This window comes from Lampetra fluviatilis, chromosome 20 (genome assembly GCF_964198595.1).
Source record: "Lampetra fluviatilis chromosome 20, kcLamFluv1.1, whole genome shotgun sequence".
Taxonomy (NCBI): Eukaryota; Metazoa; Chordata; class Hyperoartia; order Petromyzontiformes; family Petromyzontidae; genus Lampetra; species Lampetra fluviatilis.
In genome coordinates, this window is record NC_136294.1 from 2,500,252 (window position 1) to 2,516,284 (window position 16,033).

A 16,033-nucleotide genomic window follows, 5' to 3' on the forward strand; every position below is an offset into this window, starting at 1 on the left:
ATCACCGAGTAGATGGCATAGCGCAACACTTGCCCCATTAGTCTATGAAAGCTATATGGGTCTTTGTGTAAAAATGGAGAGCGGTGGCACAGTGGTTAGCACACTATGCTATGAATCACACGACATTAGAGATGGAGGGATATTGTCCTATTGTTGAATTAATAGCAATAATAAAAAAAGGAAAATAAACCGTTGCATCATTCCCATTATTATCGTTTGCCCAGGAAAGCCTTGCCGAGTCTCATGACACTTTTTTCAGGAGGGTCCTGCCACAACCCAATGAGTAATTTGCGGAACATTTTGATAATTTTGGACCGTGACGGCGGCAAACAACGGCTCGCCTTTGCGAACGGCTATTTAACATCGGCTGCGATGTAAAGCAGACGGCACGTAGCACCGTTAAGCTACACACACACCGGGTCGGTGGCTGGAATTCGAACCGCGAAGCCTCTGCAACGAGCGTCACCGTCCCGGGGTTGGGGTGAGAGGGGGTTCAGCGTCGCGACCTGTCCAAGTCAAACGTCGCGGTTGGTGGCTCCCAGCAGGGGCTGAGACTCACCACGAGGCTCTTGAAGCGCTTGGTCTCGGTGATGTGGAACTTTCCTTCCTTGGCCACGATCTTGATGTGCTTCACCTCCTCGTTGTGCCTGGGAAAGCACAGACGCAGGCGAAGCGCGAATTTCACTCGCGGGAGAAACCTCCGCACGGGGAAATTCCCATTTGGCGAAAAGAGACCCAGGGCGGCTGAACGCTTTTGTCAGCAGCAGCAGAAGTTACCAAAGCACCTCGATGTGTTTTTGGGCTCTACCGCAAGTTATTTCAGTTAGGGCACATACTGATCCGGCCAAAATATCTTGGCAGCAACCTCATATGACCTGAGAGAGTGCTTGATGCAGTTTCAAGCGAACATTTTGCATCTAAAAATCGCTTGATTGCGTTTTGGGAATTGTCCTTCAACTCATCGTCGCTGAGTGGTCTCAAACGATTATAAATAACGCGTTGTTAAATGCTTGTACACACCGCGCGACAATTGAACTTGTTTGGCTGTGTTTGGCGGTTGCATGACAATAATTTAGCCTGATCGCTAACACAATCTCACCGGAAAATCACGGATGATGATGACGATGATGACAATGATGATGACAATGATGATGAGCATGAAGACAATGATGATGACGACAATGATGATGACGATGACGACGATGATGATGACAATGGCGATGATGACGACGATACTGACGTCGAGTGCTGAGAACACAAGTGTCTGGCGTGGCTGCGTCTTTGCCGGCACCGGGGTGGGGGGCAGGGCGGGGGGGGGGAGAAGCGTACCGGATGCTGATGGCGTACTCGCGCTGGTCCCTGACGCGACCGCGCACCAGGTAGGTCCCATGCGGACAGCTCATGAGGATGTCCCCCGCCGCGCTCCTCTCCAGCACCTCCGCGAACCTGCCCCCCGGAGCCGAGCGTTGCCATTGTCGAGTCAGAGCGAGTTCCCGCGCAAGCGCACGTGTGCACGCGTGTACGTTGAACTTCTTTCGCACCGTACATACGAATGAGAGCTGGAAATTGCACTTCCCTGTGGCGGGGGAGAGTGTATCCACGGGGCAACAACCACTGTTGACTTCCCCCACACCGTGGTACCTATTGTATCGACCCTCGAGTGATAATGGGCTGAGTCAACCCCCAACCAGGATTTTAAGTCGCGGCCATCCGACTGCCCGACACCCGCTCATGCCGCCTGGCCGGTGTTATCGTAATTATCATCGTCACTGATCATCATCATCAACATTGGTAACATATATTAGACAGTCATCACCACCATCCTTTTCAAATAAGTAACGGAAACACAATCATCTGCTCACCATGGGTATCCGCCATAGTCGTGGTTTTCTACTTTCTTTGGCTTCACAGGAAATAAAAGGACAGAAGACAACAAATATTACGGATCAGTCACGTGTATGTGTCATACACCAGGCATACAATTAGCTATTCCCGAGCTGCTCAGCCTGAAATAATATATTACGTCAATTGAAGGTGGTCTTGCTTCACATTTTCAGTGGTGCTTCTCTCCCAAGCCTTTGCCCAAATAACCCAGGATGCACTTGTCCTCATCAGATCTCGGAAACTAAAAACTAAACTACGTTGTATTCGTACCAGGTAAGGCCCAGTGAGCTATAAAGCAATTTTTCAGAAGCGACCTGGCCACAAATGATAGGTCAGTGAAGTGGCTTATCATGTGGAAATCTATAGCAGACAAATACTTAGTTTAACTCGCAGGCTTTCGCGACAAATATCATCCATAATATAGTTTTTTGGGTTCGATCACGTGGCCGAAACGTCGTGAGAATTGTATTTTATTATGTTTTATTTTTTATTATTTTATTATTTCCCTTCTACGTGACTTTACCGAAAGAACCAAGAAGATGAATCCCTGCAGTCACGAAAGCTTTAAATCGATAAATATGCGTCACCACCCGACACAGCCAACTAGTAAGGGTTGTCACGTAAACAGAACGTGGCCAATTTGTTACTAGTACAGCACAGCGGTGTGTTGCAGAGCCAAGCCACAACATTTGCAATCTACGTACGACGTTTCGCCAGTAATTACAACTAGCTTCATCGGCTTCATCAAATCTGGCTGGCAAATGTTGCCATGCATGCACACGCATTATTCGGGTGATTTTGAAATGCTTACTAGGGTGGAGCGGTTGTCCAATTTGTGTAATTGCCCTGCTACCGTTGTTTTGACCAAAGTTCTGAAAACGGTGCTTGCTTTTTTTTTTCCCCCTTGCGCTACGTTTTATCGAACGAACCGCGCTACGGACCACGACCACAGCGGCGTTTCTGCCACGGGGTGAGGACGAACCAACATTCGGCATCCGGACCGGAAAACGTCGGCCACCACCGCCGTGGCCACCATCGCCGGCAGCGAGCAAAGGTCACCGGCCATAGCCACAACCTCACATCCGCGGTGATTTTGCATTTGTAAATCTCACCGAGCAGGCGATAACATGGCCACGTGCTTTATAAAAAAAAAGATATATGTTATTCATGTCGGTGCATGGAATCGTCGTGGCCCACGTGGTGCGAAGTTGGACTTTGCCCCTGTCGTAGGTATGTGGAATGTTAAGTACCAACTCAGGGTCACTAATGGAGATGGACGCTGCACCACACCCATTTGGAGTGGATTATTGACAAAATGGCCGTTAAAACATCACCTTCGTGACCCCCCCCCCCCCCAATTGCTAGTATAAAAACGTCGGCCCGTTTTCACCAAAAACCTGACGAAAAGTGGCGTTTACGAACATGAACAACGTGCCATTGGGCTATAAACTCGATGGTTCTCATCTGATCTCTTCTGGACTGAGCTGACCTGTGCATGCGTGTGTGTGTGTATATATGCGTGTGTGTGTGTCTTTTTGTTCGTTTTTATGATGGACAGATCTACGTATATTCAATCGGTAAGTTGCTAAGGCGCATGAGAAAAATATGTGAATATAATAAAAGTGTTCACATTTCAAATCAAAACTGTTCATGTAACTTTTTTGAAAGTTTGAATTTAATGTTGTTTAACCAGGTGAGAATTCAAGAGACCTGTGGAATTATTCTGACAGGAGGGGGGGGGCGATGTTTGCAACGTGTAATCCCAGCTGAGAAGTTTGAATTTGTCAAATTTGCACCCTGACCCTGGCACATGACGGCCTTTCTCTTCCGAATGCCAACAGGGGATTTTGAACGTCCACTCTGAAGCAGACGGCGCATTTGTAGTATTATTACTACTACTACGAAGGTTCATACACACCGCCGCAGTAATAACCGGGGAGGCCGATGGATTCGAACCGTGAATCTTTGAAACAAGCGGCAAACGCGCTACCGCTGGGCTGTGGTCAACGCCCAGTGACTTTCTGAGGCATCGCAGTGTCGAGTTTGATAATGCGTGTCGATATTTCTGCTTTCTGAAGGGGAATTGGTGCTTCAACAGCGTATTAAAAACGTGTCTGTTATTAAGGCGGCGTTTTTTATTTGGGTAAAAATATGTTTGTCCCCATTGTGTTAAGTCATCGTGAGACAAAGTATGCATTCGAATCCCTTCGTGTTAAGAGAATGGCCCACGGAAGCGGATATTACAGAGCTGCCTCTGAAATCCCTTTCTCTTGCAGTAGGTGGCAGCAATATCCCATTCCTCCATAACTTACCGCAATGTTACTCGCATGACGGTGAAAAGGACGGGTTTTTTTACTCCGAAATCTGTAACGTATCTAAATAAAGTGCCTGTCACGTTCTCGTCCAGACGTGTGCATTGCCATAATGATGTTACAAATAGTACGACAGCGTTGTCATTGGCCATCGCCTTGGGTTGGCGCGAGAGATGTTATGTAAGTATGTTGAACTTCTTTCGCGCCGCGCGTAGCTAATCGGAGGCACGATAGCGGGTGGCAGAAAGACGTGAAAACAAAAAATACGAAAAGAGTGCAAAAAAAAATAAGAAAGAAACCCGTGGCGCACTTACCCGCACTGGCTCCACAAAGGTGCAAGGGAAATACCCAACCTTCCCAGAAACCACACTGCGACCCTGCAGCAACCCAATAGAAAACACACACACAGACATTAGCACACTCACGCACGCACGCACACACACGTACACCAAAGACAAAGATCCCCCGTATAGCCTGAACAGACTGTTGGGACAAGTGCTGTTAGCGAGCACCTATGAAGGCCGGCACGGCACACGAGGGGGTGGGTGGCCAGCACCACGCCTGGCTGCCTTTGTCTCCCCAGTGGCGATGTTTTTATGCACTGCACCAGGTACTCATTTGAGGCTAAGTCGACCTAGGGGAAGCCCAGGACCGTTTCAAATAATCATCACTGATGTTGGCCGTGAGCGGGAATCGAACTTGGGTTGCCGGGTTCGTAGCGCAGCGCGCTAGCCGCTACACCATCGCTCCCCAATAGTCGCCACAGCACTTGCTCCAACAGTATGTTAAGGCTACACGGGGAGCCTTTGTCTTATGTAAACACTCAAAGACAAATATGTCCCGTATAGCCTCAACATAACTTTTGGGGCAAGTGCCACACGCAATAAAATTCACACAAACTACACGAGGCACAACACCCAGGGTTTGCTAAGCACTGCATTTCGTCTCCATCGTGATCGAGGCGGACGTGGCGAGCACTGCGGTGGAGCGAAAGGCCTGGGTTGGCAGGAGGACGCTCGGGTTAGAGGAAACCACGGCGGGAAGGTATGGGAGGAAGCGCGTCGGGTCGGGAGGGTGAGCAGTGCGGTGAAGGAGTGGTGAGGAAAGGGCAAGGAGGAAGAGTTTAGGGTGGAACCAAATTCATAGACACTTGAGTGCAATCTAACAAACTATTAACGAAACGATTTTAAATGTGACCAGGTAAGGCCCACTGAACTATATAACTCTTTTTTTTCCGAAGCGACCTGGCCACAAATGATAGCTCAAGGAAGTGGCGTATCACGTGTGGAAATTTACAGCAGCCATATAATCTAAATGCATGTTTCTAAATGTGGAAGGAAAAAACCACACGATATTTAACCAATTAGGACGAAGTTTTGCCCGCATGACATGCACACCAGGGTGGCCCAAACGTAATCTTACGTAGATAAGAGTGTAAACCTATTTCGATTTAAAGTTTTCGTGACTGCAGGGATTCATATTCTTGGTCATGTAAATATCTTGTTTGATTTGTTATTCCGGTACACTGACGCCACCGAGGAGGAGATGGAGCGGCGAGGCTGGGGACAGAGCGCTCTCCACGTCACCTGCCACCAGTTGGACTTGGGGTCTCCTCTCATGAGCTCGATGATTTCGTTCTTCTCGAACGTGAGTGCGGGAAGATAGGCGGCCGGGGGAGACGGGATCCCAAAGTAGCCGCTGATCGCCGACATCTTGGGCAGACCTGGCAGGCGCACACGGCATCGTCACAGGCCACACGCGCGAATCACTCGCCGCTCATTCACCACTCGGAACGGAGGCCCGGGCATAACTGCCTCCGAACCCCTCTGCCGGCACCCCTCTATGCCAACACCTTCCCCAGCTCCCTCCCCCCGCTCTCTTTCTCTGCGTGAAGTTGATGCTCATACTCTTAGTTCTTTCGGTAAAGTCACGTGGGTAAAAAATGAAATTAAAATTAATAAAAAAATAAAACAATAAAATCACGACGTTTCGGAGGCAACACAAGTCTCCGTCATCAGGTGGGACCGTCACAGCCAGATTTGCTGCATGACGGAGACTTGTGTTGCCTCCGAAACGTCGTGATTTTATTGTTTTATTTTTATTAATTTTAATTTCATTTTTTACCCACGTGACTTTACCGAAAGAACTAAGAGTATGAATCCTTGCAGTCACGAAAGCTTCAAATCTAGAAGTTGATGCTCACCCAAGTCTGGGATGGGGCTGGCAGCGGCGCTCCTGGGTCCGTTGAAATTCTGAAAACGGGAGGGCAGGACGGGACGATGATCACTTCCTTCTCAGCGACACTCAGCGGCGAGGGTCGTTCTCACCGGAAAAGGGGATTTGTTTGGGCAGACTTTCGGTGGATTGCTCACCCTTGTGATTTATATGATCGTCGTCGAACTGCCGGGCAATTCCGGCAGCCGCCTGATGACGCCGGTTCTTAACTACCAGCAAAACGTCGTACCCAGGAGGTTACATACTTCGTGGATTGCTCTCCTACAACACACTGGTGATGCTGAAGTCGTAGTCAATTAGCGCATTTGTCCAACTGACAACTTTGTTGTTTGGCTGTCGGGTGGAGGAGGGTTTACGACACACATTATACCTACCCGAACTAAAATAAAAAAAAAATTATTATGAATCGGAGCATTGGTCTCGAAAGCCTTCGTGTGAAATTGTCTCATTCTTCTGCTACATTTGATTCTTGAGTTATAATCAGAACGAGTGCCAAACAAGCGTAAAAAATATACAATTAAATTGCAGTGCGACGATGATCGTGTACGTAAACCATATCAGTCATCCCTGGAACAGAATATAACTCATACATACCTTGTCCATTGTGTTGAGAGGTGAATCTGGAAGGAAAAAACACAGAGATTATTCACCTACAGCTGAACGTATAGAGGTGTCGTGACTTCTGGCATCATATAAAGTCCACGAGGTACGTAACGACGCATCGATTCGTCCACAAAGATCGAATGCGTGGGTTCGTGAGAAATAATTAATCACGGTTTCATGCAACTTGTCTGTCAATGTTCCACTTCGGCGAAGGGAGGGAACAGAACCGTACACACGGTGAGACAAAACGCACGAGAAACAACACAAATGAGGACGGACAGGCGGACGGAAGGACACGGCTAAGGCATTGACGCTCGCAACCGCGGCTGGAAGGCGTTAAACAGGATTTCCGATTTGGAGTTATGGGGGTCTCACCTGTGAGCCGCGGTTGGCGGCAGGCATCCATGTTTCCCAGACACTCCTTGTGGGCACTCGCCCCGCAGCGCAGGCAATGGTAGCCCTGGAAGAACACCCCCCTGCACATCGCACCACGCACGGCGTACATCATCATCATCACACCGACCAATCATCACGAGCATCTTCATTACAACGAATGCCATCATCAAGAGAATGAATGATTGAGCAAACTCAAAATGTACAATGGCAAAAAGCTACAATGCATCGTGGGAAAAACCCACAATCCTTTGCATGACCCATGTGTCCCCCAGTGCCCCCCCCCCTGTGCCCCCCTCCAGTTGCCCCCCGTGTCCCCCTCCCCCCAGTGACCCCACGTGCCCCCCCCCACCTCAGCAGCATGTGGCAGGAGCGGCACTCGGTGCAGCGTTCGAACGTGTGCATCTCAAACTCGTGGTTCTGCCCATTCCATTTCTCCGGCTTGATGTTTGATCTGCCGAAAAAATGTAATGTAGAAGGTGAAGCGTGCTTTTTGAGCACGCGTTTGCAAACGGCAACAGTTTAACAGCATCATCATCACCATCATCATCATCCCCCATGGTCGTCAACCCATTCTTGGTATTCAACCGAGGCCTCGCCACGGCCTCCTCAAGGCCTCTCCAAGAATCTTGAATTAAATGTATTTTGAGTTGTTGAGCTATCACGAATTACAGTGGCACCTCGAATGGATTATTCTAATCGTCTCAATTTGTGCGGCACCACGTTTGTGCAGCGTCTCGAGACGCGGGTAAACGTAAATGCTTTTATAAACACCAAAAGGGCATTTGTACTTAAAAAAATATATATATTTGTATTATTTACCAGGTAACGCCCACTGAGCTATGTAACTCTTATTCAGAAGTGACCTCGCCTGGCCGCCAATGACAGCTCAACGGAGTGGCTCTGTAAATGTACGGCAGACAAACCCTCTCAATGCGCGTCTCTAAATGTGGAGGGAAAAACCTGTGGACCCGTAGCAAAATCCACACGACCACGAGGAGACACGCAAACTCCAAATATACAACAGCGGGCGTCAGGGTCGGGATCGAACCCACGAGCCCATGACCTCCTGTATACCAGGCGAGTAAGTTAACTGTATTGCGTTACAGCTCTGACTCGCAGGACACGTACACCGAGGCCGCAGTGGAAACGTGACGACACCGTGAAACCACGGGAGCCCCCCCCACCCCCACCCCATCCGCCCCCGTGCGAGCCACTCACTGCGCCATCTCAAACTGCTCCATCCACTTCTTCTTCTGCTCCACGGTCTTGCAGTGGAACTGGAACCCGTTCTGGCCGTGCAGGTGAGCCAGGAAGAAGCCGAATGACCACTGAGGGGTGCGGCAGGGGGTAACGGAGCGCTGGTGAGGTTCCCGGTAGTAGCAGCGAGTCACCGAGCAGGCAATAATAGGTTCTGCATATTCTCTGCATACTCTTAGAACAACGTAGTTGTACATACATTGTGCATGTTGATTAACTGGGAATAACCCAACCAATACAAGGTACGGCCATATTCTCAGGTTGACATGATCCATTGTAACTTATGTGACTACATTAATCCTCCTCTGGTCTTCCCACAGTTATGACATCACCTTTATAAGCCTATTTAAGACCGAAAAAGGAACATTTCTTAACAATTACGATGAAGCTGGTTGTAATCACCAGCAAACATCGTACTTGAATTGTAAATGTTGCGGTTTTCCCCTGCAACACACCGGTTTGCTGAAGTAGTAACTAGTTGGTACGTTTTGTTTACGTGATAATCTTTACTAATTGGCTGTGTCAGGTGGTGTTGGGTTTAACGACACATTTACGTCCAAATATACAGCAGGCGTCAGGGTTCGGATCGAACCCACGACCTCCTGTGTACCAGGCGAGGTAGTTAACAACTCGCCAGCATGGCTCACCAATTCAATTGCGTTCCTGCAGAAGCTCCCCCGACGCATGGGGGAGACCACGGCGGCTCATTTACTGGACATCGGTGAAAAAAGAGCTTCATAGCTCATCGGATTCCTGCCGTATGAATGAACATTCTCACTCTGATTCTGGCTCGACGGGGCTCAGCCCACGCCGAGGTCGAGAGGTCACCGCCCGTGGCGTCGCACGCACGCAGGCGGGCGGGCACGCGGGCGGGCGGGCGGGCGCGTCTCACCTTTTTGTTATCCTTGTTGGGAGTGGGGTCGTCCGTCACCTTGTACTCCTTCAGGTCCAGGATCTCCTTCATCTCGAACGTGTCCCCTCGCCGCTTGCAGATTATGACGGCGAGATCGAACAGGAAGATGTTGCTGCGCAGGGGGGGCGAGGGGGTGACGGCGACAACGTCGATGACGCCGTTCACGAGTCGGCACGCTGAGTTTGATTCACCGGTCGTGGCCAACACGAGTTGCGAGCGGTATCCTTAACCGGTCTCGTACTCTCCCTTCATCAATCCACATGCGTTGGTGAAGGATGGTCAAGCGACCATCCGTGGCGAGATGTGGGAGGCCTTCAGCCAGCAGGGCAGTGACAGAGGGTTGTACATTATGCATCAAAGTGCTAGAACCGTCACAACGAGCTGGTCTTTGACCAACCCGGGCTGGCCAGTGCGGTGGAATGTAATAATCGTGAGTTTGTAGTCGAACTAAACCTTCGTCTACAAAGTGCCTCCAGCTGGAGGTGAGAGGCGATTGTTTTCCTTCCCACAGCCGCGAGCCATCGGGTGCAAATTCCAAACATTGCCACGGCAGAAGTGACAACAACTGCTGCTGACCTCTCACGAAGCTGGACTCTTGTTTTTTATTATCGATCTCAGAGGAGCGAAGGTCTGAGTTGACTCCCGGCTGGTATTTGAACTCATGCCGTGACAAGCGCGAGAATCGCGTCGCTCGAAGATTGCCGTCGTTTGCGTAGACTCACCGGTCTTGCTTGCTCCGACGCTCCGTTACCGACAACACCTTCAGTTCGTCGTCGATCTTGGGTCGCCCGTACATGGACAGTGCCTGGTTCTGCCATCGAGACACAAACGCACACGCACGGCGATGAGCTGTGTGTGTCCTCACGGAAGCACCGGTGGGGAGACGCCTGGCTCACGGAGGGGCCGAACGTGGATTTCAAATGGCTTCAGCAGAGCACGCGCAATACCAACACCCCGCCACCACCAACACACCCCATCCAACTACCACCATCCACCGCTACAACCACACCCCATCCAATCACCACCACCCACCGCCACCACCAACATCCCACCCAACCACCACCAATAGCAAGTCCACGCGCCAGTGTCCGCCAAGGGTCTCTTTCACCAACAGAGAACGAACTTGTAAAGCTCAAGAGCCGATTGGTCTTTTTTCGACCAACGTGTTCCGGCAGAATTTGTTTACGCGGCAAAAAAACCCGGGCTGATTTCCACTTCTCTGGATCTCATCAGCAGGGTTATAGCCCGTTAGAGAAATGCTGCCGGGTTGCCCTCGGGTCAGGAGGCAAAAGCCCACCCTAAACACTCGGGGCAGTACAGCAACACGGTTGCCATACACGGCCACGTGCGTGTCAACCGGTGACAAAAAATCGCTCGTGCCGCTGCGGACATGCAACGCTGGGCCAAAATGCAGATGACGGACCAAAAATAAAATATATAAATACAAATCCAATCGCCAATTCACAGAATTCTCCACGGTGCTAAGAGTCGCACGCAAGCTCGGTGGACGTTGCACGTGGCGAGGCAACGACCGGCGCCCACTCGTGCCCCTGGACCTTTGTCACCAGCAGGGCAGCAAATGAACGTCACAAACAGCACGCTGAGCTGATACATTTTATCTTTTTTTTATATAGAGAGGCCTTTGCTTCAAGGTCCTTAGCGCAGTAAAAATTTAAAAAAATCAGTATGATAAAAGAATGATTAAGATGGCAGGGATGAGGTATGAGTGACCGCGATAGAAGGTGCGTAGGGGTTACGAAAGGGCAGCAGGGGAGGGACGGGAAGGAGTGGAGGGGGGTGGGAAGAGGATGGGAATGGGCGATGGAAAATAAGTGTGGCTTTGAGAGAGGAACAGAAGTAGGTTAATGTACAGGGGCAGTGTTGAGTCTATGGGCAGTGTTGAGTCTAAGGGCAATGTTGAGTCTATGAGCAATGTTGAGTCTATGGGCAGTGTTGAGTCTATGGGTAATGTTGAGTCTATGAGCAGTGTTGAATCTATGAGCAGTGTTGAGTCTAAGGGCAATGTTGAGTCTAAGGGCAATGTTGAGTCTATGAGCAGTGTTGAGTCTATGGGCAGTGTTGAGTCTACGAGCAGTGTTGAGTCTATGAGCAGTGTTGAGTCTAAGGGCAGTGTTGAGTCTAAGGGCAGTGTTGAGTCTATGAGCAGTGTTGAGTCTATGAGCAGTGTTGAGTCTACGAGCAGTGTTGAGTCTATGGGCAGTGTTGAGTCTACGAGCAGTGTTGAGTCTACGAGCAGTGTTGAGTCTATGGGCAGTGTTGAGTCTACGAGCAGTGTTGAGTCTACGAGCAGTGTTGAGTCTATGGGCAGTGTTGAGTCTACGAGCAGTGTTGAGTCTACGAGCAGTGTTGAGTCTATGGGCAGTGTTGAGTCTACGAGCAGTGTTGAGTCTACGAGCAGTGTTGAGTCTATGGGCAGTGTTGAGTCTACGAGCAGTGTTGAGTCTACGAGCAGTGTTGAGTCTATGGGCAGTGTTGAGTCTACGAGCAGTGTTGAGTCTACGAGCAGTGTTGAGTCTATGGGCAGTGTTGAGTCTACGAGCAGTGTTGAGTCTGTGGGCAGTGTTGAGTCTATGGGCAGTGTTGAGTCTACGAGCAGTGTTGAGTCTATGGGCAATGTTGAGTCTATGAGCAGTGAAAAGGACCTCGAAAGGCATGGAAGGAGATGAGACAGCCGAGGTGAGGTGGAGACAAGGCCATGGAGAGATTAAAAATGTTTAATGATTTCTTGAGTCAAGGTGAGGCTGAGACGGGTTGTGGTTATTCACGAACGGTTTTCAAAAAATGCGGGAATCACAACGGTGAACGCCGACGCCTCCTACCAGATTTTCGATGGAGTTCTGCATCTTGGTTATGGTCTTAAGGGTCTCCATGTCGCGTTTCACCTCGTTCACATACTGCCCCACGTCCTGCACAGGAACACGGTGGTGGTGGCGATGGTAGTGGTGGCGGTGGTGGCGGTGGCGGTGGTGGTAGCGGTGGTGGAGGTAGCGGTGGCGGTGGTAGTAGCGGTGGCGGTGGTAGTAGCGGTGGTAGTGGTGGCGGTGGTGATGGTGGAGGGGTCGGAAGGGCAACAGTTATGTTGATTAGACGTTAGCAGAAAAAGCCCCAACATCCTGACCACCGATTGCACGGTCAGCGAACTGGCCGTGTCAACTCAAGGGCAGCAGGAAAGGTCAGAGATCCATCCAAGCGGTGTTTTACCACCGCTCTTTAATAAAAATAAGAATTATATTAATAATAACTCCAATTATTTAACAAGAGTGTGACTTCTTGAGTCTTTGGCCCAGGTTGAGGGCCACCAGGCTGACTGTTTTGTCTCATCCACGCCGTGTTAAAGCACCACCCCAACAACTCACTCGACAAGACAAAGATCCCCCGTATAGCCTCTAACAGAATCTTGGGGCAAACGCTTTTAGCGAGTAGCACCTATGAAGGCCGGCACGGCACTCGAAGGGGTGGGTGGCCAGCACCACGCCCGGCCATTTTTGTTTCCCGAGTGGCGATATTTTACACATCGCAGCGAGTCTCTCATTTGAGGCTGAATAAATCTTCCGCGAGTGACCCCACATTGCGGTCATAGTCTTTTGTTGTTGTTGTTTGTTGTTGTTTGTTGTTGTTGATGCGCTGTGTGCAGTTCTGACCTTCATGGCATCGAGGGCTCTCTTGAGGTTCTCCCGTTCCGTTGCGTTCGTCGTGAAGGTGAGCAGCTCCTGCACGGAGCAAAGCGACCGTGAGATGTGTAGAGCCGAGCTCACACACACACACGTGACGCACAGTCTCACATCTTTTGTTTTACTTTACCAGGTAAGGCCCACTGAGCCAGCGACCTGGCCAACACAAATTATAGCTCAAGCAAGTGGCTTATCACGTGGAATTGATATTGTAGCCAAATACCCTAAACGCATGTTGTTGAGTCTACATGCGGAGGAGCAAACCGGAGTACCTGGAGAATAATCCATGCAACTACGGGGAGATTGGGTAAATATACAGGCGTCAGAGTCGGGATCGAACCCACGACCTTCTGTATACCTGGACGGGGTAGTTAACGTCTCGCCACCGTGACGCCCCAGTCTCACACGGGGACACAGCCTCTGTGTGAGACTGGCGACTAAATCTACACGACAAAGATCCCCTGTGTAGAGCCAGAGGAACTGATACTCATTGACGCATCGCTACATCCCCAGTATTAATGCTAAATGTGTTAACATTTACATATTGTAAGAGGACGTCCACTGGAGAGACGCTGATTGGATGGTCGCATCGAATGTATCGTGAGATCAGGAATCGATATTACATCAAGCGATGCTCCGTTACGCCGCTAATTCACCACGTTAGCAAACAGATTGCATAAATATGAGCGATCTTGAGAATGGATTTGAATCAACTAATCCAATTGCGTTTCCGCTGCACCCCTAGTACCGGGTGTTGGTGGCGCACGCCTGCAGCCCAGCACTGTGGAGGTCGCGAGGATTGGTGGATCACACACACACACATTTTGTGAAACTCCCTCCCGACTCGTGCGCGTTGCGGTCGCCATCCCCTGGCCCGCTAGGGTACGGCAGCACAGCAAGTGGGTTAATTACCATCTGTATTCCATCCGTATGGGGGTTAAGCATCACCTGTTTCCATCTGGCGTGCATGCCACACTCGTTCACGGAGTTGGCCAAAAGGTCAAAATATAAAACCACAGAGCTTGGGCAATAGTTGGTACCGGTTTCTGTCTTCCTTCCCCCTTGCTTTTAAAGTTCTCTCTCTCTCTCTCTGACAGTGAACTAAAACTGTGCGCATTCCGTATCGAGCATTATCATTATGAATGTGAATACACGTGCTTGTCACGCCGCGGGTGCGTTTAGATCGACCAGAGGGGCTTCCGTGGGGCCCCGGCACGGTCCCTACCTTGAGCAGCAGCGGGTACTTGAGCACACGCTGCATGGGGAACACGAGCAGGTCCCGGAGCGAGTGGCGGCCCTGGTTCGCGCGGTGGGTGCACTCCTGACACGCGTGACGAGGAAGGGGAGAACAGTTCGCCACGGAATGGAGCGCACGCGGGATACACGCGGGGCGAGTGGTCGCTCATGCGGCCCTGTGGTCGGTATGCCTGAAACCCCCGCGACCGGAGCGAGGGTCCATGGTTCGAAACTAGGCCGTGGTGACGCCCCCGATCCGGCGCTCGGTCGCTTGCTCCGCGGTTAATAAAATACGGAGGAGGTTCGCGTTCCAAACCACCCTGTAGAGTTGGGCTTGGGTGGCTGTTTGGAGAGCCGGGAGACGTTTGGTCGAGGAGAGGTCACCGTCCAAACGTCTCGGTTGACTTGCGTGACCGCGGAACGAGAAGGAGCCTGATTCTGAGCCCAGCCGCTCGATCCGACGCCAGGAACGCTCTTAAGTCACGGGACAGTGGTCGGCGTCGGCTTAGGATAGCGGCCAGGCGAGGCCTTCCGTCGAGGGTGACCCTCGGCCTCGCGTAGTTTTTCCTACTCGGTTTGGGCAATGCACGTCGTCAGTGGGGACGATGGCCGGTGGTCGAGACGAAAAACGGAGTGGCAGCTAAAGGAGGGTTATGCGGTGGAGATGTCGTCCACCCAAGGGGACTTGCTGCCCCCGGTGACACCGGGTGACACCGGGTAACATCCTCGGTTCCCCTTCCCCCACCTCCCATGAGCGCAGTTGGCTACGTACAATGCAACAGAATTTCAACATAGACACATACAACATGCGTACTCGGAAACAAATTAGCGATCACCTCTCCGTACATACGATTGCGCACAATATGCGCCAAAGAAGAAACTTTTGGGCTCGCCCCGGCTCTCACATCTATCTTTTGGCGGTATTCCTCCCGGGCAGTCAGCGTGTCGATGTACGCCGATGCGTCCGTCATCTTGCTGCAGTAGAGGCCGTAGAGGACAAACCTGGGACGGAGCGAGGGGGAACAGGAGGAGGGGACGGAGCGTGGAGCGAGCGGCACGCGACACGTGACACGCCGTGAGCCACACACCACAGGGGTTACGGGGCGGTCAGCTGGCTCCATCGTCATCATCGTTCATTATTTAGACTCTTCTGATAGCCGCAAAGGATGTCAGAGATCGGTGATGCGAAAGCTGAGTGGCCTATAGAACGAGCAACTAATTTGAAGACCCGACTCAGGAATGAGCTTGCGACAGCCTGCGTAGACCGACCGGCATGGGGACTGTGTAGCACATCACCTCTGTGGCACGTGGGCCGAGTGGTGTGTGGGTGGAGTGGCGTGTGGGTGGAGTGGCGTGTGGGTGGAGTGGCGCGTGGGTGGAGTGGCGCGTGGGTGGAGTGGCGCGTGGGTGGAGTGGCGCGTGAGTTGAGTGGCGCGTGGGTTGAGTGGCGCGTGGGTGGAGTGGCGCGTGGGTGGAGTGGCGCGTGGGTGGAGTGGCGCGTGGGG

At 51.2% G+C, this 16,033-nt stretch overlaps 1 protein-coding gene across 1 annotated transcript in view; it reads right to left on the reverse strand.

Annotated features, from left to right (window-relative positions):
* The window catches only part of LOC144937842 (guanine nucleotide exchange factor VAV3-like), a 44,426-nt gene that overhangs the window by 4,804 nt on the left and 23,589 nt on the right, over nucleotides 1–16,033 (reverse strand). Inside the window, exons 10-25 of the mRNA XM_078865359.1 lie at nucleotides 15,434–15,530; nucleotides 14,518–14,613; nucleotides 13,263–13,331; nucleotides 12,441–12,527; nucleotides 10,323–10,411; nucleotides 9,580–9,712; nucleotides 8,649–8,758; nucleotides 7,780–7,881; nucleotides 7,410–7,510; nucleotides 7,026–7,051; nucleotides 6,400–6,448; nucleotides 5,783–5,919; nucleotides 4,511–4,573; nucleotides 1,863–1,903; nucleotides 1,330–1,446; nucleotides 560–647 (exon numbers count right to left, since the gene is read on the reverse strand). Coding sequence (XP_078721485.1) covers nucleotides 560–647; nucleotides 1,330–1,446; nucleotides 1,863–1,903; nucleotides 4,511–4,573; nucleotides 5,783–5,919; nucleotides 6,400–6,448; nucleotides 7,026–7,051; nucleotides 7,410–7,510; nucleotides 7,780–7,881; nucleotides 8,649–8,758; nucleotides 9,580–9,712; nucleotides 10,323–10,411; nucleotides 12,441–12,527; nucleotides 13,263–13,331; nucleotides 14,518–14,613; nucleotides 15,434–15,530 — 1,405 coding nt within the window. The remainder of the gene's footprint in view (nucleotides 1–559; nucleotides 648–1,329; nucleotides 1,447–1,862; nucleotides 1,904–4,510; nucleotides 4,574–5,782; nucleotides 5,920–6,399; nucleotides 6,449–7,025; nucleotides 7,052–7,409; nucleotides 7,511–7,779; nucleotides 7,882–8,648; nucleotides 8,759–9,579; nucleotides 9,713–10,322; nucleotides 10,412–12,440; nucleotides 12,528–13,262; nucleotides 13,332–14,517; nucleotides 14,614–15,433; nucleotides 15,531–16,033) is intronic.